The 24,625-nt window shown below is 41.0% G+C and overlaps 1 protein-coding gene across 1 annotated transcript in view; it reads right to left on the bottom strand.

Annotated features, from left to right (window-relative positions):
• LOC126281572 (uncharacterized) overlaps positions 1-24,625 on the bottom strand; it is a 146,213-nt gene that overhangs the window by 94,880 nt on the left and 26,708 nt on the right. The window contains exon 2 of the mRNA XM_049980645.1: positions 12,661-13,329. Within this exon, the coding sequence (XP_049836602.1) occupies positions 12,661-13,329 (669 nt within the window). The remainder of the gene's footprint in view (positions 1-12,660; positions 13,330-24,625) is intronic.

The raw sequence follows: 24,625 nt of genomic DNA, 5'->3' as shown, positions 1-24,625 counted from the left end.
TGCTTGTTCAACATACAGATTGAATAACATCGGGGAGAAGCTACAACCCTGTCTCACTCCCTTCCCAACCACTACTTCCTTTTCATGCCCCTCAACTCTTATAACTGCCATCTGGTTTCTGTACAATTTGTAAATAGCCTTACGCTCCCTGTATTTTACCCCTGCCACCTTTAGAATTTGAAAGAGAGTATTCCAGTCACCATTGTCAAAAGCTAAGTCTACAAATGCTAGAAATGTAGGTTTGCCTTTCCTTAATCTTTCTTCTAAGATAAGTCGTAAGGTCAGTATTGCCTCACATGTCCCAACATTTCTACGGAATCCAAACTGATCCTCCCCGAGGTATGCATCAACCAGTTTTTCCATTCGTCTGTAAAGAATTCGTGTTAGTATTTTGCAGCTGTGACTTATTAAACTGATAGTTCGGTAATTTTCACATCTGTCAACACCTGCTTTCTTTGGGATTGGAATTATTATATTCTTCTTGAAGGCTGAGGGTATTTCGCCTGTCTCATACATCTTGCTCACCAAATGGTAGCGTTTTGTCAGGACTGGCTCTCCCAAGGCCGTCAGTAGTTCCAATGGAATGTTGTCTACTCCGGGGGCCTTGTTTAGACTCAGGTCTTTCATTGCCCGGTCAAACTCTTCACACAGTATCTTATCTCTCATTTCGTCTTCATCTACATCCTCTTCCATTTCCATAATATTGTCCTCAAGTACATCGCCCATGTATAAACCCTCTATATACTCCTTCCACCTTTCCACCTTCCCTTCTCTGCTTAGAACTGGGTTTCTATCTGAGCTCTTGATATTCATACACATGGTTCTCTTATCTCCAAAGGTCTCTTTAATTTTCCTGTAGGCAGTATCTATCTTACCCCTAATGAGATAAGTCTCTACATCCTTACATTTGTCCTCTAGCCATCCCTGTTTAGCCATTTTGCACTTTCCTGACGATCTCATTTTTGAGACGTTTGTATTCCTTTTTGCCTGCTTCGTTTACTGCGTTTTTATATTTTCTTCTTTCATCAATTAAATTGAATATTTCTTTTGTTACCCAAGGATTTCCTTTAGCCCTCGTCTTTTTACCTACTTGATCGTCTGCTGCCTTCACTACTTCATCCCACAAAGCTACCTACCCATTCTTCTTCTACTGTATGTCTTACCCCCATTCCTGTCAATTGTTCCCTTATGCTCTCCCTGAAACTCTACAACCTCTGGTTCTTTCAGTCTATCCAGGTCCCATTTCCTTAATTTAGTACCTTTTTGTAGTTTCTTCAGTTTTAATCTACAGTTCATAACCAATAGATTGTGGTCAGAGTCCACATCTGCCCCTGGAAATGTCTTATAATTTAAAACTTGATTCCTAAATCTCTGTCTTACCATTATGTAATCTATCTTATATCTTTTAGTATCTCTAGGATTCTTCCATGTATCCAACTTTCTTTCATGATTCTTGAACCAAGTATTAGCTATGATTAAGTTATGCTCTGTGCAAAATTCTACCAGACGGCTTCCTCTTTCATTTCTTCCCCCCAATCCATATTCACCTACTATGTTCCCTTCTCTCCCTTTTCCTACTGACCAGTCATCCATGACTATTAAATTTTCATCTCCCTTCACTATCTGAATAATTTCTTTTATCTCATCATAGATTTCATAAATTTCTTCATCATCTGCAGAGATAGTTGGCATATAAACTTGTACTACTGTAGTAGGTGTGGGCTTCGTATCTATCTTGGCCTCAATAATGCGTTCACTATGCTGTTTGTAGTAGCTTATCCGCATTCTAATTTTCCTATTCATTATTAAACCTACTCCTGCATTACCCCTATTTGATTTTGTGTATAACCCTGTAGTCACCTGACCAGAAGTCTTGTTCCTCCTGCCTGAATTAGTGAAGTTCAGGGGGACAGTTACAAAGAGGGATGGTGAATTTAAGCATGCTCATGCCTCCACTGAAGTTGGTAAGCACTCAGGATGCCCAAATCCAAAACAATTGACCATGTTCTGGCAAAATTTCACAATGCCCAACGTCACTGTCGCAATGACAGTGCTTTTCAGTATATCAGAGCCACATTTGTTAGTCATAAACCAAAAACACTTTCAAATGAGTATTTCTCACTGATGTTTAGACGTGTTTGAATAAAATTCTAGAGAGTTTCTCCACTATTTTATAACAGTAGATCAAACGTATTCACAATCACACACAGATATGCAACAGCAGCAAAAACAGTGGGCTACAAAAGGCAAAAGTACACCAAAGAAAGCAAAAATATTTCATCTGCAGGAAAAATCATGGGTCACCATTTTCAGGGACTGGACAAATTAAGACATTATTCAAACTAAAATCCCACATCCTGCACAGAAAGTTCTATAAGCCAAGCACTGTCTAGCTTACATATTATATTCATTTTTGACAGAATTAGGCCATCTTCAGCTCTAAAATATGGAGAGGATGATAGTAATCATCACAATCACTTGGTGAGAATCAGCAAAACAAACTGCACCAGCTGATGTAAGGTTGGGTGACTGACTATTTATGTCAAATTACTAAGGAGAAGCTGAGACATAATTTTGCACAGCTAGAAAATCTTACTTTACAAAAAGTATTATAAAGTTCAGAAGTCATTTGACTGCATGTATTAATTTACAAGGCACCTACACTGAAGAGAAAACTTTGTCTCTTTTTTTGTAATAGTGAGACTCTGAGCATGTCCTTATTACTAGACAAACTTATGCAAGAAATAACACAATGCATATGTAGCTGGAAAGTATGTGTACTATTATGAGTATTGTTCTGTTGATGACAAAGGGTCCTTAAGTAGAGTATGGAAAGGTAAAAATGAATATATTTCATTTTTTCTACAGACCTTTTCATATCAAAGCACCACAAGTGAGTGTAGGTGTGCAGCATGTAAGTGTTTTGCTGTCCTTCACAGCACATTGCAACTCAACCGGCCATAGAGTACAGATCAGCTCAGTGTGTCTGCTAAGTAAAAGCTTAGAGGTGACACATGGTTGATAGCAGCAGGAGCCAGATATTTTGCACCTTTTCCACATGGTGAAAAATCTGTAGAACTACTTTCATTTTAGGTAAGGGTATTGTGGTCCTCATTCTCATCTACTGGAGAATACAGCCAAGAGGCCGCGAATGATCAACTTTTATTTATTGCAAGAATTCTAGGAAAGTGTGGTTCATCTGTTAAGCACACCACATATAGGACACTATTGTGACCTGTATTGAGTATTGCTTGAGTGTTTGAGATCCGTACCAGGTTGGATTAAAGGAACACATCAAAGCAATTTGGAGGCACGCTGCTACATTTGTTACTGATAGGTTCGAACAACATACAAGTGTTACAGAGATGCTTAAGAAACTCAAATGGAAACCCCTGGAGGGTAAGGCGACATTCTTTTTGAGGAACACTATTGAGAAAATTTAGAGAGCCAGTATTTGAAGCTGACTGCAGAATGATTCTGTTGCCTCCAACACACAATGCGCATACGTACCACAAGAGATAAGATATGAGACATTAGTGCTTATATAGAGGCATATAGACAGTTGTTTTTACCTCATTCTGCAAGTGGAAATGGAAAGGAAATGACTAGAAATGGTACAGGGTACCCTCCGTCGCACGCTGTAAGGTGGACTGCGGATTATCGATGTAGATATTACATTACCTCACATGGGAAAAACTCCCAGCTTCAATATCCAGGTTGTGTCATACTTTCTCAGTGAGGAAGAGATAAACAATGCATTAAACCACTTCCCCATAATTCCAAATTAGGTATGCCAGAAAACAGAAGCAAATCCAGTACTGAAAAATGTCAAGCAATTTGCCGACACAGGGTGGTGCAAAAAGCTACAGGGCCACTTCTGACCATTAAGGAAATTATTTTTCACGCAAGTAACTAAATATAGCTCACAGCATCTGTCAGCAGTAAAATATGAAGATTGAAAGTAGTCGTTCTGTAAGCCCTTAGACAATGAGCATTGTGGCATGCTGCGAACGAAATAGCTTGCAAGATGACATATGCATTTGCCGGGGTTGGAAACCCAACCTGCCCCCGCCTACATTCCCCAGTTCAAAGTTCTAACAACTGTGAAACAGGTACACACTTATTACAGCAACAGAGAGTGAAAGGGCAGCATATGCACACTGCATGCTTCCAGCAAAAGAAGAATGGAAGGAAGATTGGGTTTAATGTCCCTTCGATATTGAGGTCATTAGGAGCAGAGCACAACCTCAGATTGTGTCAAGGATGGGAAGGAAATTGGCCATGTCCTTTCAAATGAACCATCTCAGCATTTGCTTGGAAAGATTTAGAAAAATCACGGAAAACCTAAATCTGGATGGCCGGGCATGGGTTTGAACCGTCATATTCCCGTGTGCGAGCCTAGTATGCTAACCATTGCACCACTTCACTCAGTGCATGTTTCCAGCAATAGCACGATCACAACAGCTACACCCTCACTCACAAACAATATGCTTCTGGGACCTAGGGAGATGGAGCCCCTACCATCTACCACTGAGACCTCTGTCCTGCAGTACCAATGCCATTGACGACAATGGCAGCTATAATACCATAAAACAACACTGGCTAACCATTCTTTCCAATGGAGATACTTCCAGTTGTTTTTCTCCCTCCTTGAAAATTCAACTATAGATTACAGTGCTGTCACTGAGATTCAGTGCCAACTGATTGCTTGGCAGACTGTTAAGTGGTATAATTATACAGTGGAACCTTGTATAGCAAGCATAATTCTTTCCAGAATCTTACTTGTAGTGCAAAACACTCATTAAGTGAAACAATTTATCCCATTTAAACTTATGTAAAATATGATAATGTGTTCCATGCAGAAAATGTACTAAAGGTAGTCATTTGTTTCTGTTGCTACTTCAACACTTTGCAAAAATGTGACACAGCATTATTGTCAAATAAATTTGTAGCACGTGTAGCCACTGCTTTATTGGAGTGATAATTTTCAATGTACAATGCAACTGATTCCCAAGTTTTCAGCATTTCTCTTATTGTGCCGAAAGATTGCTACATTGCTGTTACCATCTCCTCCTCCTCCTCTGAAGAATACCTCTCCACAATTTCCTGCTACTAAACACACTGCAACTCCGTCAGCTCTTTGGTGGTCATTTCTTGGCTGTGATCTTCCACAAACTCATTGATATCATTGTTATCTGCTTCTAGTCCCATGCTCTTGGTCAATCAATTCAAAGCAATGCCCCAAGAGTGCTTTAATGTAGAGCTTCTTAAAGTTAGAAATAATACGCTGGTCCACAGGTTGGAGTAACGGAGCGGTGTTGGGAGGCAGAAATTGGATCTCGATGAACTGAAATTCTTCAAGGAGGTGGTCTTGCAGGCCTGGAGAATGGGCAGGAGCATTGTCCATAACAAGTAAGACATGGAATGGTATATTCATCTCAAGCAAATATTTTTTCACCAAAGGATCAAACACTTCATTGATCCAGTCACAAAAAAGATCACCTGTCACTCAAGCCTTGTTGTTGGACCTCCACATCACATTTAACCTGCTCTTCTGGACTTCATACTTTTTGAAGGCTTATGAAGTTTCTGAATGGTAAACAAGCAGTGGTTTAATTTTCAAATTGTCACTTTCCCTGGCACAGAATAGCAGTGTGACATGGTCTTTCATTGGCTTGTGACCAGGCAATGCATTCCCTTCTGCTGTTACAAAGGGTCACTTGGCAGCTTTTTCCAGAATAGATCCATCACATCACAATTAAAAACCTGTTGTGGCAGACAACTGTCAGAATCTATGAGCATCTTGAAGCTGCTGATGAAATTCTCTGCTGTCTTTGTGTCGGGTCTGGCTGCTTCCCTGTGCCTCACAATGCTGTGGATGCCGGTTCTTCTCTTACACTTTTAGAACCACTCTTGGCTTCCCTTAAACACTTCTTTGGCCGCTGATGATTTTGGCATCTCCATAATGAGGTCAGCAAAAATCACCTACTTACAAATGATGTTCTTGTTAATAGTGTCATCTTGTAATTGCTTTTCATTTATCCACATAAGGAGCAATCTTTCAACATCGTCCAGAACATGAAACTGTTGTTTAGATACTCTTGTCAGTCACTTTGAAGCATCTATCTTCTTCATCTTGTCCTTGTTCTTGAGAGTAGTGCAAATAGCTAATATAGCTGGTTTGTATGTGCGTGTTAAATCAGCAACACTCAAACCATGTTCACGTTTTTCAATAATTTTACATTTCATTTCTAAGGTCATTTTCTTTCTCTTATGGTTGTCTTCTTGCAGCTTTACCTTCAGGGACATTTCTGCGAAGGTTATTACAATTTTCACACAAAATACACTGTATGAACAAAAGTTTAGAAAAATGTGTGATCACAGCTGCACCAAGATGGTAGCAGAAAGAGCACTACAGCCAGACTGCTGTACATGCTAAAGACATTACTCATATGCAACTGCTGACAATGAAAGGTGCTCATACTATCGAACATTTCCCTTGCCACACACAAAGAGCTAGTGATGTCACACTAAATCATCATTCAGTATGCAAAACATTGCCCATTAAGTATGTCACTTTTTTACAATCTGTTTTGCTTGTTATGCAAATTGCATGTTATGGGAGGTGCTCATTATGTGAGGTTTCACTGTATTAGGCTTCCCATTTGGCCTTATGTCCCTATGCCTTCCCATTTGGCCTTATGTCCCTATGCTGTGAATGGACTTTGGCTATTTCCACAGTACTCCTGGGACTGCTATTTGGACCAACAATTACCATGCTTACAAGGTGTGTGAGAAAGGACTGAACACTGTGAGCAATCCAGCAATGCCGTGTTGCTCTACTTGTGCAGACCCGTGAGTTTGTCCCTTCCAGAAGGTCAGTCCGAGTTTCAGCTCTATACAACCATCATATGATTTTTGAAAGTGCCATCAGTGAAGTTGTGTTTTTGTTGTGCATTGCGAAAATGGAACAGCAGAATTTAGAGCAATGTTATGCCATCATGTTTCGTGTTGAACTTGGAGGACTCATTAGTGCGACCTGTGAAAATTTGAAACAGGCCTACAGGGGGCGTTCTTTATCAAGAGCACAAGCTTATTGCTGCCACAAATGATTTTTGGAAGGCTGAGGGCATGTTGAAGATGAACCTGGCTCAGGGAGACCTTCAACTTAAAAGACCAATGAAAACGTTGAAGGCATGCACGCCCTTGCGAGATCAAACTGACGTTTAACAGTAAGGATAATGGTGATCTGTTAAACTTACACAGTTTCACCATACATCAAATTTTTACTAAAGTTTTGCACATGCAAAAGGTGTGTGCCAAAATGGTACCAAATAACCTCACAACTGAGCAGAGGGACAATTGAGGAAACATGTGCGTTGGTTTCTTGAGAAGACTGTCAATGACCACAAATGGTTCAGTCGTGCGATCAAAGGTAATGAATCCTAGATTTTTTTAGTTCAATCCTGAGAAAGCTGCTAAGTGACAGGTGGCACACTGAGACATCTCCTCGAACAAAAAAACCTCAAATGAGCAAATTTAAGATCAAAACAATGCTTTCCTGATTTGCTTTTTTACAGTAGAAGTATTGTGCATAAAGAACTTATCCCTCCACTTGCATAAAGAATTTGTTCCTACAGGACAAACAGTCAGTCAACTGTTTTATGAAGAAAGAGACATTCCTGTTGTTCCACAGCCCCCCTATTGACCTGATCTTAATCCTTGTGACTTCTTGTGCTGAAATTTAAAATGTCTTAAAAAGATGTCATTTTGGGACTCTGGAGAACATTCAAAAGAATGTGACTGACATGTTAAAGGCCCTACCAGTTGAAACGTTTCAGTGGTGCTACCAAGAACAGGAAAGACAACTGAACCAATGAATAGCTGCTGAAGGGAACTACTCTGAAGGTGACAATATTGTTGTTTGAAAAACATAAAAACTTTGGTAGATAAAAAATCAGTCTCATTACTTTTCTCACACACCTAATATAGACTAGCTTCTAGCAGTTGCATGTTGTTTTAATGGTTACCTTTAGCACGTGTCTATTGCACTTCAAGGGTGTCTGTATTTTTGGAGAATATGGAAATGTCAGACATGTCAAACCAAAATTTTGTCCAACCAGAACTAAATTTTGTCCAACCAGAACTTAGTAAGTAGATTTCTGTCATTTATGAACTGTTATCTCTCAATGAACTATACGAACACAACTCACGAGCTGTGCAGAAGTCGAGTCTTCCAGATCACAAACTTCTCTATACTCAGTTGTCCACGCAGAATTAGCAAACTTTATGAAATAATACAGCACTGAATTGATTAGCCACATCACAGAACATGCCATATGCTGGACTGTAAAGCTCAGTGAGATGGGTAAAGAGACAAAGCCCAGCAACTAAAAGGTGGAAATCCACATTCAAATGTCATTCTACAACTAAAGCAGTGCCAGGAAGGCTCATTTAAATATGTAGTTCATTATAGAACAGGGAAATCCATTTCAAAGAGTATCTGGATATACTTGCCAATTTACTGCAGTTATTTTCCACTTTCCATAGCTGCTAAAAGCTTTACCATCACCTTCTACATTTTTATGCGACAGGTTGACATTTATGGATGTGAAATATTGTCATGCACGATTTTGTTTTTCTCTCATTATAATTATGGCTCAAGAGCTTGAAGACTCACACTGTTATGTTCCATCGCAACACTGTTCCAAGTCAGTCAGTCTTAGCAGTCATTTTAGTACTGATTTTTTGTGTTGCTGCTCAATATGCCAAGTCAATTGATACATGATCTAGTGACTTGAGTGAATATTTTCATAATATTCCTATACAAACAAAGGTATATTTCCCTTGAAGCTTTACAGCATTAGACACTAGCAGATAGTGTCAAATATACAGGAGGCAGACAATTAATGGAGAACAAATGGTACCAGAAAGAAGGTCGAACTGTGCAGTAAATACTCAGACACATTTTGTTTGTAAAATAAGTTGTTTTGACTAGCTACACAGGTCATACTAGATGAGACTAATAGCAGTGGAAATTTTATAGTTTGCACAGCTCTGTAATTTGCTTAATAAAATGTAGTTCAGTATATTTGACTCTATGTTCTATTAAATCTTATCAACATAATATCAAGTTTCTTGATGTTAGAAATATTCCCTGTTGGTTTGATGTTGGCAGTAACCTTAGCATACATTTTTGATTCTGTCAAAGTATTACATCATTCAGTACATTATAATAGTTATTAACAACTAGAGCCTGCATTAATATAACATTAGCTAGTGTCCACTGGAAGTGACAGCTAAAACTCCATAATTTATGAGAAATATTTTAATGAAAATAATTTATGGGCATCTGACTGCTGAGCACTTAGCAACACCACTTGGCACGAAGTGCAAGGCGAGGTCTGTGGTGGCTGAATTCAGCAAAGCAGTGGCCCGGTTAGCTCACTGCCTCCCACAGGTAAACACTTCTGTCTGCCCACACTATACATTGCATACACCCTCCATAGCAGGTTTCCACACTATTCCACTGCACTACTCATGCCATCTCATCTGTCCCCATTGTGATGTTTGCTGGTGGGAATACTAACCAGAGGTTATTTAAAAAAGGTCATGTGGAGACTTTCTGGATGGAGGGGGGGGGGGGGGGGGGGCGAACACGGATTCTTGGTGCTTGCAAAGGACGAGATTTGAAAATTCAAGAACGTAAAGGTGGAAGACAGAGGATGAAGGGATAAGGAAGGATAAGGGATGAAAATAAAGTGCATTATACATGGTAGACAAGCAATAGTTACTGAAAACAAATGCTGATACCACAGAAATGAACATAAATTAGGCCAACCAAGCACATGTTGTAAAGTCAGTTCCCAACTGCAGAGTTCTGGCAAACTGGTGTCAGGAGGAGGACTCCAATTCATACATCTGGCAAAACAGGCACTGAGGTCATGGTTGTCATGTTGCACAGAGTGCTCTGCAACAAGGTATTACATATTGCTAGTATACGCCCTCAATGTATGCTCCTTCACCCTATTTGATAACTTGGTGGTAGTCATACCAATGCAGAAGACCATTTTTACATAGCAGCTGGTACACAACATGTTCTCATAGGTGGTTCTCCCTTTGAGAGTATGTTTTTCCAGTTATGGGGCTGGTGTAAGTGGCAGTAGGATGGTGCATAGGGAAAGTTTTACAGCAGGAATAATTACAGGTGTAAAAGCCAGAGGTATGGAAATGGGTTTAGAACAAGCATAGTGTCTGACCAGGATACTGCCAGATTGAGAGTGGGGAGCACAAAAAGCTATTCTTGATGGGGTGCACAAATTATCATACAGAATGGATCTCATTTCAGTCTGCTTCTGGACAATTATGTTTGCCTTGAATGCCAAGGTTGTAGAGGAGGGAAAGTTTGACATGAAAATGGTAGCAGTTATCAAAATGTAAGCACTCTTGTTTCTTTGTTTGTAAGTTTAAGGAGAGCAGGAGTGTGTAGCTGAACCTTTGTGATTATGAAGTCAGCATCATGGTAAGTAACATGAGGTCTTCATCTACACTACATGGAAACTCTGCAAATCACATTTAAGTGTCTGGCAGAGGGTTCACTGAACCACCTTCACAATCATTCTCTATTACTCCATTCTTGAATAGCACAAAAAAAGCTCTGATTTCCCTTATTTTATTATGATGATCATTTCTTTGTATTTCACTAAAATATTTTCACACTTGGAGGAGAAAGTTGTTGACTGAAATTTTGTGAGAAGATCTTGCCACAATGAGAAATGCCTTTGTTTTAATGTTGTCCACGCCAAATGTGGATGACTACACACTTTTCATTATTTAGAGTCAATTGCCAATTTTTGCACCATACAAATATCTTTTCTAAACAAGTGAAATTTAATTGGAAGAATGTATTTTGGGATTCCAAAGATTTCAACAGATCAGCCTCACCATGAGTGCATGTGGCAGAGGTATCATCAATATATCTAAACCAAGCCAAAGGCTGAAGGCCTTCGGATCCATTGAAAAGGTTGGCATTAGAAAGGAGTGATCTTGGTTCCCATGGCTGCACTCCTAATATGTTTGGATGTCTGCCCCTCAAGGGTGAAGTAGTTACTGGTAAGTACGAAAGTTCATTAAAGTGAGAAGGAAGGAAGACATGTTTAGAATCAGGTAGGCATTCGTTGAGGTAATGTTCAGCACTCTCCTACCACAATCTACCAACTGGAAAGACATATACTATCAAAAAGAGAAGGTCTTCTACATTGTTATGACTACAATCAAGTTATCAGTTAGGATTAAAGTGCATGGACAGAGGTTGTAAACTAGTAACACATGACATCCTGTTCCACAGTGTAAAATTGCACTCTACAACACGACAGTCTTGACCTCAGTGCCTGTTTCACCTTATGTGCCAATTGGATTCCTCCTCCTGACACTAGTTCTCACAACTCTGCTGGTGAGAACTGACTTTACAACATGTGATTAGTTCTCATCACCCAACTGGCCTAATTTATATCCATTTCTACGGTCTCTTCTTTTAAATAACTATTCCTTGCCTTCACTCACCATTATTTTTCTAATTTTTTTTTGTTTTCTGACCAGTCTGTTTTTCAGGACCCCCATTCTTGTCTAACGTGTATACTGCACTTAATTTCCCTCTCTTTTGGACTCTATAATGATGTTTTTGAGTTATCTCTGTCTTGTTTATTCCCCTATTTCCACCTGTACATTCTCATATTTCGAAATCTCATCCAGTGCACGCACCTTCTCATCCTGTCCAGCATGTCACCCATGACCTTGGGTTCTGTATAACTTTTCCTTAACTCTTCACATTTCCTAAACCTCACTACTCATTTTCCTTCATCCCTCTTCCTTTCCCTTCAACCCTTCAGTCAGATGAAAGAACAATTAGCTCCATAGGCTTTCGCATCTCCTGATACCACTTGAAAAGTAATTCTTTTTACTTATTCGTATTATATTTTCATCAAATATTTTGATGTGCTTAACACATCTCTATTATTTAATTTGTTCTTTTACTTTCTTGTATTCATAATCAAAATTCTTAAGTTTCATTCAGGGTGCTTCTCACATTCTGTTGAAATCCAAGAATATCCTTTATACCTCAAGTACTGTCCAAGTTGTAGAGTTTTTTTACTATGTACAGTAAATAGTTGATATGCAGTTTTGTTTTATGGATAGTTTTTCCTAAATAGTTGTAGTACAAAGGTTTAGAATTATTGGAATGCTGTGGTCACACTGAAGGGCTTTTGTAATTAGCCGTGCAAGTAGCCTCTCCTCTAAAACATTAAAAGTGACCTTTTCAAACACATGATGCAACAGTGTAACAGGTGACAAACCAATCTTTACACCTCTGTGTAAGCATTTACTGTAATTACCCTGTCTGTATCCATATCAAACAGTACAGCTTAAGTGATATTTTGCCAACTAATTACAGTATCTATGTTTGTTTTTACAAGAAAATGAAAATCAAAATGTACATTGACTTAATATTAGAAGGCCCGAAAAATTAAACTATTAGTATCCAAAGAAGAAAACAATAAAATTCCACCTTTATAGAATATGATCACAAATGTAAAAGTCAACAATATTATTAATATAAACAAACCTGTTCAAAATCTTCTCCAAAAAGAAGATTTAGCATACCTCTTTATTTCATTTTCTAGTCTTTTCATGTACTTTGGCTTCACATTGAGTTTCTGGAGGATATCGTGTACAACTGACAGTTTTTTATCATTTTTGTCATTCTCTGTGATAGAACTTTCAGTAATCAGCAAAACTGAGTCACTATCAGGAACTGAAATATTCTCCTCAATTTCTGTGAGAGGTTTCTCATTCTTTCTCTCATGTCTAACAACTTTGGATACTGAACGTATGAGACATGTAAGAAGTGGTTCACCATTATTTTCTTGATATGATTTGAATACTGCTTTTCCTGCACTTGAATCAGGAGCAAAACCTAGTGCTTCTAGTATATCCCACACACGGCGCTCCTGGAGTCTAGAGGCACTAGCATGTACTTCACCACTCTTCTTGGTATCTAGTTTGTTTTTAGCTGCATCTTTAAGTGATGGAGAAAATTCTGGAAGATTTCTCAAAAGTGGCACTTCGCTTGTGAAGACAGAAAGTGTGTAATGACACTCTTGCAGAAGCAAAAACTCTGCTACAAGTAAATTAATTGCTTGTATTTTAGGAGATGTGTTCTGATGCATACTATGGCCAGCTTGTGGAGCCAGTTGAGTCCCTTTTAGGGCAGCAATAATCAATTGTCGCATGTGTGCTCGAAGATCTGATAACAGTCCTTGTTCCTCAAACCTAAAAAAAATTAAAATCAGATAATCAGAAAACTATGACATGTAGTCATTAGTAACACAAACATGTCAGAGCAAAATAGATAACCAGATAATAATCAAACTAGGAGTTCCACTGACTGTGAAAACTATAAAAATAACTCCTCACACATTGGATAACACATTGCTTGATTTTAATGTGGAGATATCTTCATTTTTTTCTTTCTGCAGTTTAAATATATAAACACTTTTACACGCAATAATAATATGTTGTTGTTATATCTGGTGAACATGCAAGTAGCACAGGCAACAACTACCTATGGATGTCACAGGCAACAACTACCTATGGATGGAACTAAAAGGAATAGTTCTCACAATGGTATTGGTTGCCCCCAATCGCTTATAGATGTACGGAGTATGAATATATCATCTTCAGTTGAGAAGACTAAACTTCTCCAGTAAAAATCACAGGAAATTGATTTGTTCTTGTACAAAACATCATCAGTCCTTCATGGTGAAGTACATAGTGGTGAAATTAATATCATATGTTGGTATCCCAGTGTCCCATATATCTCTGCTTTGCAGATCACTTTGAAGTGCATGAGAGGGTGTGCTTTTTGTACAACATACTGTCCTTAGTGCCATTATATTTGAGTTCATTTTATTCAAATGTGGTCTGTGAAAAGAATGGTTGCTTATACACTAATGTGAGTGCTTTCCTTAGATATCAGATGACCCACGCAAAACTTAACAACTTTTATAGTTTTAATCAATAACAGTATTTTGAATAAGTGCAGTTTTTGGGATAAGCGTAGTTGTGGGAAAGACGAGAAAACATCTTTAAAAATGAACCAAATTACATAAAATGATAATCAAACAGAAAGAAACTTCCACATGGGAAAAATATATTAAAAACAAAGATTCCAAGACTTACCAAGCGGGAAAGCGCTTTCCCGCTTGGTAAGTCTTGGAATCTTTGTTTTTAATATAAAATGATAATCATGAATTTATGTTACATCCCTGGATATATAAATTTCTATGTGGCCAAAAATGTGTTTTGCACTCGGAATGTTTGTCCCAACTTGTATAATGAGCAGAGATCAGGGACTGACAGTAGCACCACACAACCCACAACTCTAAGTTGATGAATGTTTTCAGTTACAGTAGGCATGTTAGCCTTTATTAGAAATAGGTAAATCCTCTATTGGTAGTAGGTAAATCACAACTCAAGGCAACAGTGACAAATGTATTTGTTGTTCCAGAGAGTGCATTTTTTTTTTTGGAAAAGTCAACTTGTATGAACGGTAGAGATAGTGGACTACCACAGAGGTCATGGTCATTATTATGACAATGCTGTATACAAGTGGTACAGCTAATAGGTGCCTTAAAACAAATAAAATGCTATTTGTAGTAAGGTTATATGAAAAGGAAATCTCTTACACATGACTAATAAGTTAGCTTCATAAAATATAAGTATGAAGTTGAGCATCTATGATGCCGTTTTGCTTATGATAGTAAAAACTCTCTTCTATGTTGAAATATTACACAAACAGCCAGTTTTAATGAAAGACTGGCATGCAGCATCAGAAATCAGTTGAAAAACCTTTCTAACGATACCTCATTCATCGCTGAACAATTTCAACGAGTTGAGAAAAGGGGTAAGTCTTACCGCTCCCGGGATTGGAATGACTCCTTACCCTCTCCCTTAAAATCCACATCCTTTCATCTTTCCCTCTCCTTCCCTCTTTCCTGACGAAGCAACCGTGGGTTGCGAAAGCTTGAATTTTGTGTGTATGTTTGTGTATCTATCGCCTTGCCAGCGTTTTTGTTTGGTAAGTCACAGCAACTTTGTTTGTAGATATATTTTTCCCACGTGGAATGTTTATGTAATAGAAAGAAACTTCCACATGGGAAAAATACATTAAAAGCAAAGATTCCAAGACTTACCAAGCGGGAAAGTGCTGGCAGACAGGCACAATGAACAAAACACACAAACACACACACACAGAATTACTAGCTTTCGCAACCGATGGTTGCTTCTTCAGGAAAGAGGGAAGGAGAGGGAAAGACGACAGGATGTGGGTTTTAAGGGAGAGGGTAAGGAGTCATTCCAACCTCGGGAGCGGAAAGACTTCCCTTAGGGGGAAAAAAGGACAGGTGTACACTCGTGCACACGTACACACATCCATCCGCACATACAATAGAAAGAAACTTCCACATGAGAAAAATATATTATAAACAAAGATTCCAAGACTTACCAAGCGGGAAAGCGCCAGTAGACAGGCACAATAAAAAAACACACAAACACACACACAAAATTTCGAGCTTCCGCAACTGACGGTTGCTTCGTCAGGAAAGAGGGAAGGAGAAGGAAAGATGAAAGGATGTGGGTTTTAAGGGCGAGGGTAAGGAGTCATTCCAATCCCGGGAGCGGAAAGACCTTAGGGGGAAAAAAGGATAGGTATATACTCGCACACACACACACACACATATACATCCATACATATACAGACACAAGCAGACACATTTAAAGGCAAAGAGTTTGGGCAGAGATGTCAGTTGAGGCGGAAGTGCAGAGGCAAAGATGATGTTGAATGACAGGTGAGGTATGAGTGGCGGCAACTTGAAATTAGCGGAGATTGAGGCCTGGTGGATAACGAGAAAAGAGGATATATTGAAGGGCAAGTTCCCATCTCCGGAGTTCGGATAGGTTGGTGTTGGTGGGAAGTATCCAGATAACCCGGACGCTGTAACACTGTGCCAAGATGTGCTGGCCGTGCACCAAGGCATGTTTAGCCACAGAGTGATCTTCATCACCAACAAACACTGTCTGCCTGTGTCCATTGATGGGAATGGACAGTTTTTTGCTGGTCATTCCCACATAGAGAGCGTCACAGCGTAGGCAGGTCAGTTGGTAAATCACGTGGGTGCTGTCATACATGGCTCTGCCTTTGATCGTGTACACCTTCCGGGTTACAGGACTGGAGTAGGTGGTGGTGGGAGGGTGCCTAGGACAGGTTTTCCACCGGGGATGGTTACAAGGGTAGGAGCCAGAGGGTAGGGAAGGTGGTTTGTGGATTTCATAGGGATGAACCAAGAGGTTACGAAGGTTAAGTGGACGGCGGAAAGACACTCTTGGTGGAGTGGGGAGGATTTCATGAAGGATGGATCTCATTTCGGGGCAAGATTTTAGGAAGTCGTGTCCCTGCTGGAGAGCCACATTTAGAGTCTGATGAAGTCCCGGGAAGTATCCTGTCACAAGAGGGGCACTTTTGGGGTTCTTCTGTGAGAGGTTCTGGGTTTGAGGGGATGAGGAAGTGACTCTAGCTATTTGCTTCTGTACCAGGTCGGGAGGGTAGTTGCGGGATGCGAAAGCTGTTTTCAGGTTATTGGTGTAATGGTTCAGGGATTCAGGACTGGAGCAGATTCGTTTGCCATGAAGGCCTAGGCTGTAGGGAAGGGACCGTTTGATGTGGAATGGGTGGCAGCTGTCATAATGGAGGTACTGTTGCTTGATGGTGGGTTTGATGTGGATGGATGTGTGAAGCTGGCCATTGGACAGATGGAGGTCAAGGAAAGTGGCATGGGATTTGGAGTAGGACCAGGTGAATCTGATGGAACCAAAGGAGTTGAGGTTGGAGAGGAAATTCTGGAGTTCGTCTTCACCGTGAGTCCAGATCATGAAGATGTCATCAATAAATCTGTACCAAACTTTGGGTTGGCAGGCTTGGGTAACCAAGAAGGCTTCCTCTAACGACCCATAAATAGGTTGGCATACGAGGGGGCCATCCTGGTACCTACGGCTGTTCCCTTTAATTGTTGGTATGTCTGGCCTTCAAAAGTGAAGAAGTTGTGGGTCAGGACGAAGCTGGCTAAGGTGATGAGGAAAGAGGTTTACGGTAGGGTGGCAGGTGATCGGCGTGGAAGGAAGTGCTCCATTGCAGCGAGGCCCTGGACGTGCGGGATATTTGTGTACAGGGAAGTGGCATCATTGGTTACAAGGATGGTTTCCGGGGGTAACAGACTGGGTAAGGATTCCAGGCATTCGAGAAAGTGGTTGGTGTCTTTGATGAAGGATGGGAGACTGCATGTAATGGGTTGAAGGTGTTGATCTACGTAGGCAGAGATACGTTCTGTGGGGGCTTGGTAACCAGATACAATGGGGCGGCTGGGATGTTTGGGTTTGTGAATTTTAGGAAGTAGGTAGAAGGTAGGAGTGCGAGGTGTCGGTGGTGTCAGGAGTTTGATGGAGTCAGGTGAAAGTTTCGTAGGGGGCCTAAGGTTCTGAGGACTCCTTGAAGCTCCACCTGGACATCAGGAATGGGATTACCTTGGCAAACTTTGTAGAGTTGTCTGTAAGTTGACACAGTCCCTCAGCCACATACTCCCGACGATCAAGTACCATGGTCGTCGAACCCTAGTCAGCCGGAAGGATGACGATGGATCGGTCAGCTTTCAGATCACTGATAGCCTGGGCTTCGGCTGTGGTGATGTTGGGAGTAGGATTAAGGTTTTTCAAGAAAGATTGAGAGGCAAGGCTGGAAGTGAGAAATTCCTGGAAGGTTTGGAGAGGGTAATTTTGAGAAAGAGGAGGTGGGTCCCGCTGTGATGGAGGACGGTACTGTTCCAGGCACGGTTCAATTTGGATAGTGTCTTGGGGAGTTGGATAATTAGGAGTGGGATCAGGATTATTTTTCTTTGTGGCAAAGTGATATTTCCAGCAGAGTGTAGGACAGTAAATCTTTGACAAGGGCAGTTTGGTTGAATCTGGGAGTGGGGCTGAAGGTGAGGCCTTTGGATAGGACAGAGGTTTCGGATTGGGAGAGAGGTTTGGAGGAAAGGTTAACTACTGAATTGGGGTGTTGTGCTTCCAGATTGTGTTGACTAGAATTTTGAGGTGTTGGGGGGAGTGGAGCTGCAAGTGGGAAATTGAGTAAATTGGAGAGACTGGGTCTGTGTGCAATGAGAGGAGGTTGAGGTTTGTTGGAAAGGTTGTGGAGGGTGAGTGAGTTGCCTTTCCGGAGGTGGGAAACCAGGAGATTGGATCGTTTTTTGAAGTGGAGGGTGGCATGCTGTTCTAATTTGCGGTTGGCCTGTAGGAGGATGCTATGAACAGCCGGTGTGGATGTGGGAGAGGAAAGATTGAGGACTTTGATTTGGGATAGGAGTTGAATGGTGTGTTCATTGGCCGAGTCGATGTATAGGTGAAGGATTAGGCGGGTGAGGGCTATGGATTGTGCAGTTTGGAACTGGTATAAGGACTGATGGAAAGAAGTATTGCAGCCAGAGATGGGAACTTTAAGTGTGAGGCCTTTGGGGGTAATGCCAAATGTCAGACAAGCCTTAGTAAATAAAATATGGGAGCGTAATCTGGCTAGGGTGAAGGCATGTTTGTGGAGGGAATGTAAATAAAATTTAATGGGGTCGTTGTAGGGATGTTGTGAAGTTGACATGGTATTAGAAGGTGGAAAGGGTAACATGAGGTTAAAGTGAAAATATATATATATATATATATATATATATATATATATATATATATATATATATATATATATATAGGGAGAGATAAAGGTGTGAAAAAAGTCGAAAAAGTGTTGGTTTGAGATGAGCTATGTTGATCCTGTGCAGAACTTAGATTGGTGAACAACAATGGGTGCAAAGGTTAGGTAGTTGTGTTGTCTCTAAAACACGTTAAAGGGTGGGGAATTTCAGGAAAATTTCGAAAAAACTGCGTGTAAATGTATTGAAAGGACTGGTTATGTACTGGCAGATTATGAAAATGAGGCTAACAATTGTCTGACGAAGAAATAATAACGTTTAAACCTGTGGGAAGCTGCTAAAAAAATGATCGGTTATGTGGGAAAAACGGGAATGGAAATAAAACGAAAGTTGTTGGAAATAGCTGAGATGGTTGTTTAATGGATGAAAGGAACTCAAGCTGTGAAGTAGTATTCACGAGTTTACACAAAATGTTTGTAAACTTGGAACAGTGGATTTTATAGCAGCGGTAATGTTGAAAGCGTTAAAAATTTTTAGGTTATGGTTTGGAAGTAATTTACGTATTATTGAGTATAATTAGGCAGGATAAAATGTAGGGTAGATTACGGAAAAAGGAAAGATGAACACAAAGTGAAATTACTTGTACAAACAAAAAGAGAAAGTAAGATGATAGAAAATATTTCGAAATGCAACAGAGACAAAAACAAACGTAATTGTTGGGTTCAAATTAATGATGTAAATAAAATAGAAAGAAACTTCCACATGGGAAAAATATATTCAAAACAAAGATTCCAAGACTTACCAAGTGGGAAAGTGCTGGTAGACAACAGGCACAATAAAAAAAACACACAAACACATCCTAGCCAGATTACGCTCCCATATTTTATTTACTAAGGCTTGTCTGACATTTGGCATTACCCCCAAAGGCCTCACACTTAAAGTTCCCATCTCTGGCTGCAATACTTCTTTCCATCAGTCCTCATACCAGTTCCAAACTGCACAATCCATAGCCCTCACCCGCCTAATCCTTCACCTATACATCGACTCGGCCAATGAACACACCCTTCAACTCCTATCCCAAATCAAAGTCCTCAATCTTTCCTCTCCCACATCCACACCGGCTGTTCATAGCATCCTCCTACAGGCCAACCGCAAATTAGAACAGCATGCCACCCTCCACTTCAAAAAACGATCCAATCTCCTGGTTTCCCACCTCCGGAAAGGCAACTCACTCACCCTCCACAACCTTTCCAACAAACCTCAACCTCCTCTCATTGCACACAGACCCAGTCTCTCCAATTTACTCAATTTCCCACTTGCAGCTCCACTCCCCCCAACACCTCAAAATTCTAGTCAACACAATCTGGAAGCACAACACCCCAATTCAGTAGTTAACCTTTCCTCCAAACCTCTCTCCCAATCCGAAACCTCTGTCCTATCCAAAGGCCTCACCTTCAGCCCCACTCCCAGATTCAACCAAACTGCCCTTGTCAAAGATTTACTGTCCTACACTCTGCTGGAAATATCACTTTGCCACAAAGAAAAATAATCCTGATCCCACTCCTAATTATCCAACTCCCCAAGACACTATCCAAATTGAACCGTGCCTGGGACAGTACCGTCCTCCGTCACAGTGGGACCCACCTCCTCTTTCTCAAAATCACCCTCTCCAAACCTTCCAGGAATTTCTCACTTCCAGCCTTGCCTCTCAATCTTTCTTGAAAAACCTTAATCCTACTCCCAACATCACCACAGCCGAAGCCCAGGCTATCCGTGATCTGAAAGCTGACCGATCCATCGTCATTCTTCCGGCTGACAAGGGTTCGACGACCGTGGTACTTGATCGTCGGGAGTATGTGGCTGAGAGACTGTGTCAACTATCAGACAACTCTACATATTAAGTTTCCCAAGGTAATCCCATTCCTGATGTCCAGGCGGAGCTTCAAGGAATCCTCAGAACCTTAGCCCCCCTATGAAACCTTTCACCTGACTCCATCAAACTCCTGACACCACCGACACCTCACACTCCTACCTTCTACCTACTTCCTAAAATTCACAAACCCAAACATCCCGGCCGCCTATTGTAGCTGGTTACCAAGCCCCCACAAAACGTATCTCTGCCTACGTAGATCAACACCTTCAACCCATTACATGCAGTCTCCCATCCTTCGTCAAAGAAACCAACCACTTTCTCGAATGCCTGGAATCCTTACCCAATCTGTTACCCCCGGAAACCATCCTTGTAACCAATGATGCCACTTCCCTGTACACAAATATCCCGCACATCCAGGGCCTCGCTGCAATGGAGCACTTCCTTCCACGCCGATCACCTGCCACCCTACCGTAAACCTCCTTCCTCATCACCTTAGCCAGCTTCGTCCTGACCCAGAACTTCTTCACTTTTGAAGGCCAGACATACCAACAATTAAAGGGAACAGCCGTAGGTACCAGGATGGCCCCCTCGTATGCCAACCTATTTATGGGTCGTTAGAGGAAGCCTTCTTGGTTACCCAAGCCTGCCAACCCAAAGTTTGGTACAGATTTATTGATGACATCTTCATGATCTGGACTCACGGTGAAGACGAACTCCAGAATTTCCTCTCCAACCTCAACTCCTTTGGTTCCATCAGATTCACCTGGTCCTACTCCAAATCCCATGCCACTTTCCTTGACCTCCATCTGTCCAATGGCCAGCTTCACACATCCATCCACATCAAACCCACCATCAAGCAACAGTACCTCCATTATGACAGCTGCCACCCATTCCATATCAAACGGTCCCTTCCCTACAGCCTAGGCCTTCATGGCAAACGAATCTGCTCCAGTCCTGAATCCCTGAACCATTACACCAATAACCTGAAAACAGCTTTCGCATCCCGCAACTACCCTCCTGACCTGGTACAGAAGCAAATAGCTAGAGTCACTTCCTCATCCCCTCAAACCCAGAACCTCTCACAGAAGAACCCCAAAAGTGCCCCACTTGTGACAGGATACTTCCCGGTACTGGATCAGACTTTGAATGTGGCTCTCCAGCAGGGACACGACTTCCTAAAATCCTGCCCCGAAATGAGATTCATCCTTCATGAAATCCTCCCCACTCCACCAAGAGTGTCTTTCCGCCGTCCACTTAACCTTCGTAACCTCTTGGTTCATCCCTATGAAATCCACAAACCACCTTCCCTACCCTCTGGCTCCTACCCTTGTAACCACCCCCGGTGGAAAACCTGTCCTAGGCACCCTCCCACCACCACCTACTCCAGTCCTGTAACCCGGAAGGTGTACACGATCAAAGGCAGAGCCATGTGTGAAAGCACCTACGTGATTTACCAACTGACCTGCCTACACTGTGATGCTTTCTATGTCGGAATGACCAACAACAAACTGTCCATTCGCATGAATCGACACAGGCAGACAGTGTTTGTTGGTGATGAAGATCACTCTGTGGCTAAACATGTCTTGGTGCACGGCCAGCACATCTTGGCACAGTGTTACACCGTCCGGGTTATCTGGATACTTCCCACCAACACCAACCTATCCGAACTCCGCAGATGGGAACTTGCCCTTCAGTATATCCTCTCTTCTCGTTATCCACCAGGCCTCAATCTCCGCTAATTTCAAGTTACCGCCACTCATACCTCACCTGTCATACAACATCATCTTTGCCTCTGCACTTCCGCCTCGACTGACATCTCTGCCCAAACTCTTTGCCTTTAAATATGTCTGCTTGTGTCTGTATATGTATGGATGGATATATGTGTGTGTGTGTGTGTGTGTGTGTGTGTGTGTGTGTGTGTGCGAGTATATACCTATTCTTTTTTCCCCCTAAGGTAAGTCTTTCCGCTCCCGGGATTGGAATGACTCCTTACCCTCACCCTTAAAACCCACATCCTTTCATCTTTCCTTCTCCTGCCCTCTTTCCTGACGAAGCAACCGTCAGTTGCGAAAGCTCGAAATTTTGTGTGTGTGTTTGTGTGTTTTTTTATTGTGCCTGTCTACTGGCACTTTCCCGCTTGGGAAGTCTTGGAATCTTTGTTTTTAATATATTTTTCTCATGTGGAAGTTTCTTTCTACTTTTTAAAACAAAATTCTAGCTTTCGCAACCAACGGTTGCTTCGTCAGGAAAGAGGGAAGGAGAGGGAAAGACTAAAGGATGTGGGTATTAAGGGAGAGGGTAAGGAGTCATTCCAATCCCGGGAGCAGAAAGACCTACCTTAGGGGGAAAAAAGGACAGGTGTACACTCGCACACACACACATATCCATTTGCACATACACAGACACAAGCAGACATATATATACATATGATCTCGATAGTGTGTTTGAAAACTATATACACATTGAACAAAATTAACAAACTGCAGGGACCAATTCCTGACTGGAAATGAAGAAAAAAAGGTTCTTTTAATATGTGTCCAGAAATGCATTATTGTCATGGTAGAATGTACTGACAAATGTAATGCCTCTGACCACATGCTGTGTGTTCCTTGTGTCTTACAGGCTGTGTGATTAATGTAGCATACTGCAAGCAGCAGAATGGTCTGGTATTCGCTCTGGGAATTAGATGAGATGGAGTTCGTGTAAGGCCAAACAGATGGAAGTGGCAGAGAGGCAGCATGGTCCCCGAAATCTGGTGTAAGCAGAGTCCACCACTTCTCTGCATGTTCGTCTGTCTGAAAGGATTTATGATCACACAAACGCCCAAAAAGGACTTGAAATGTTGTGTGATGTGGTTGGTGTCTGTGAGGGTACATGTTTCAGTAGAGCCATGCTGCCTCTCGACCATTTCCATCTGCTTGGCCATACGCAAAATTGATAACCAAATTGATAATCTGATATTTGTAATTGTAACCCACAAAGAAAATTACGCCATATTTTTCCAGTTAACTCTCTGATTCCTTCTTCTACTTTCATTATTTGTGCACCCTCAAGCAAACCCTAGGCCAAGTTTTCTGCCTTTAAATAATGTTTTTCAAGTGCTTTCTTCAGTTTAGCTGAAGTCTGAGAGAGAAGTTTTTTGTGCCTTATTAGAAAGCTGATGTTCTTTTTTTTCTTTTCTTTAACGGCCCTGCTCATAGTCAATTGATATTTTCATGCTTTTCTTCTAATCCAAGTTTTCTTTTCCTTTCTCAGTCTTCCTTTTAAACAGCTTAATTTGAATGTACTTGCTGCTGTCTGCACCTAATAAGCTGAAAATTGGCTCTGAAAGAAAAATGGGGGTATTGTCCTAAAGAATCTCCCACAGTCAGAACACTGTTTAAAAAATCTTTCAGTCATCACTGCCTTGTCTTCTCCTAATGGTGTTTCAAAATGAATCTCTTCTCTCTATGTAAGAGAAGCCTAAGCTTTAAGAAGTTTTGAAACATCTGGATACTAACTCTATGGAGACGAGTATCTTTTTGAGATGGACTGCTGCCAGTAATTATCAACACTTTTGTTATCTAAAGTTGGATCATATTTTTCAAACTGTAAAACCTTCCATTCATCTAATAAGTAATCTTGCTGGATGTCAAATGGCAACATGTAACATGTCATTGCAGGTTCTGCCCTTTATTCTTTCTCTGGGATATAAGAACCTAAAACTTTTCAGTAGTGCACTTGATAAGCATTTCTTTTCCACCACATGTCAGCAAGATGTGATGTAATGTTTTTGGGTATTCTTTAGAAATCACAATTTGTCACATTCTTCCAGTTTACTAAAGTCGTTCAGTTTTTTGATTGCTAACAATGAGTAGTTCACAATGAAGCAGATTATCCAGTGTAAAAGAGTTTATTATGAAGAATGCTCTCAATTTTTCTCAGAGCAGAAACATTTAAAACACGGACC

This window comes from Schistocerca gregaria, chromosome 7 (assembly GCF_023897955.1).
Source record: "Schistocerca gregaria isolate iqSchGreg1 chromosome 7, iqSchGreg1.2, whole genome shotgun sequence".
NCBI classification, from domain to species: Eukaryota; Metazoa; Arthropoda; class Insecta; order Orthoptera; family Acrididae; genus Schistocerca; species Schistocerca gregaria.
The sequence above is the reverse complement of the archived record's forward strand: the minus strand, read 5'-3'. Positions and strand labels throughout refer to the sequence as shown.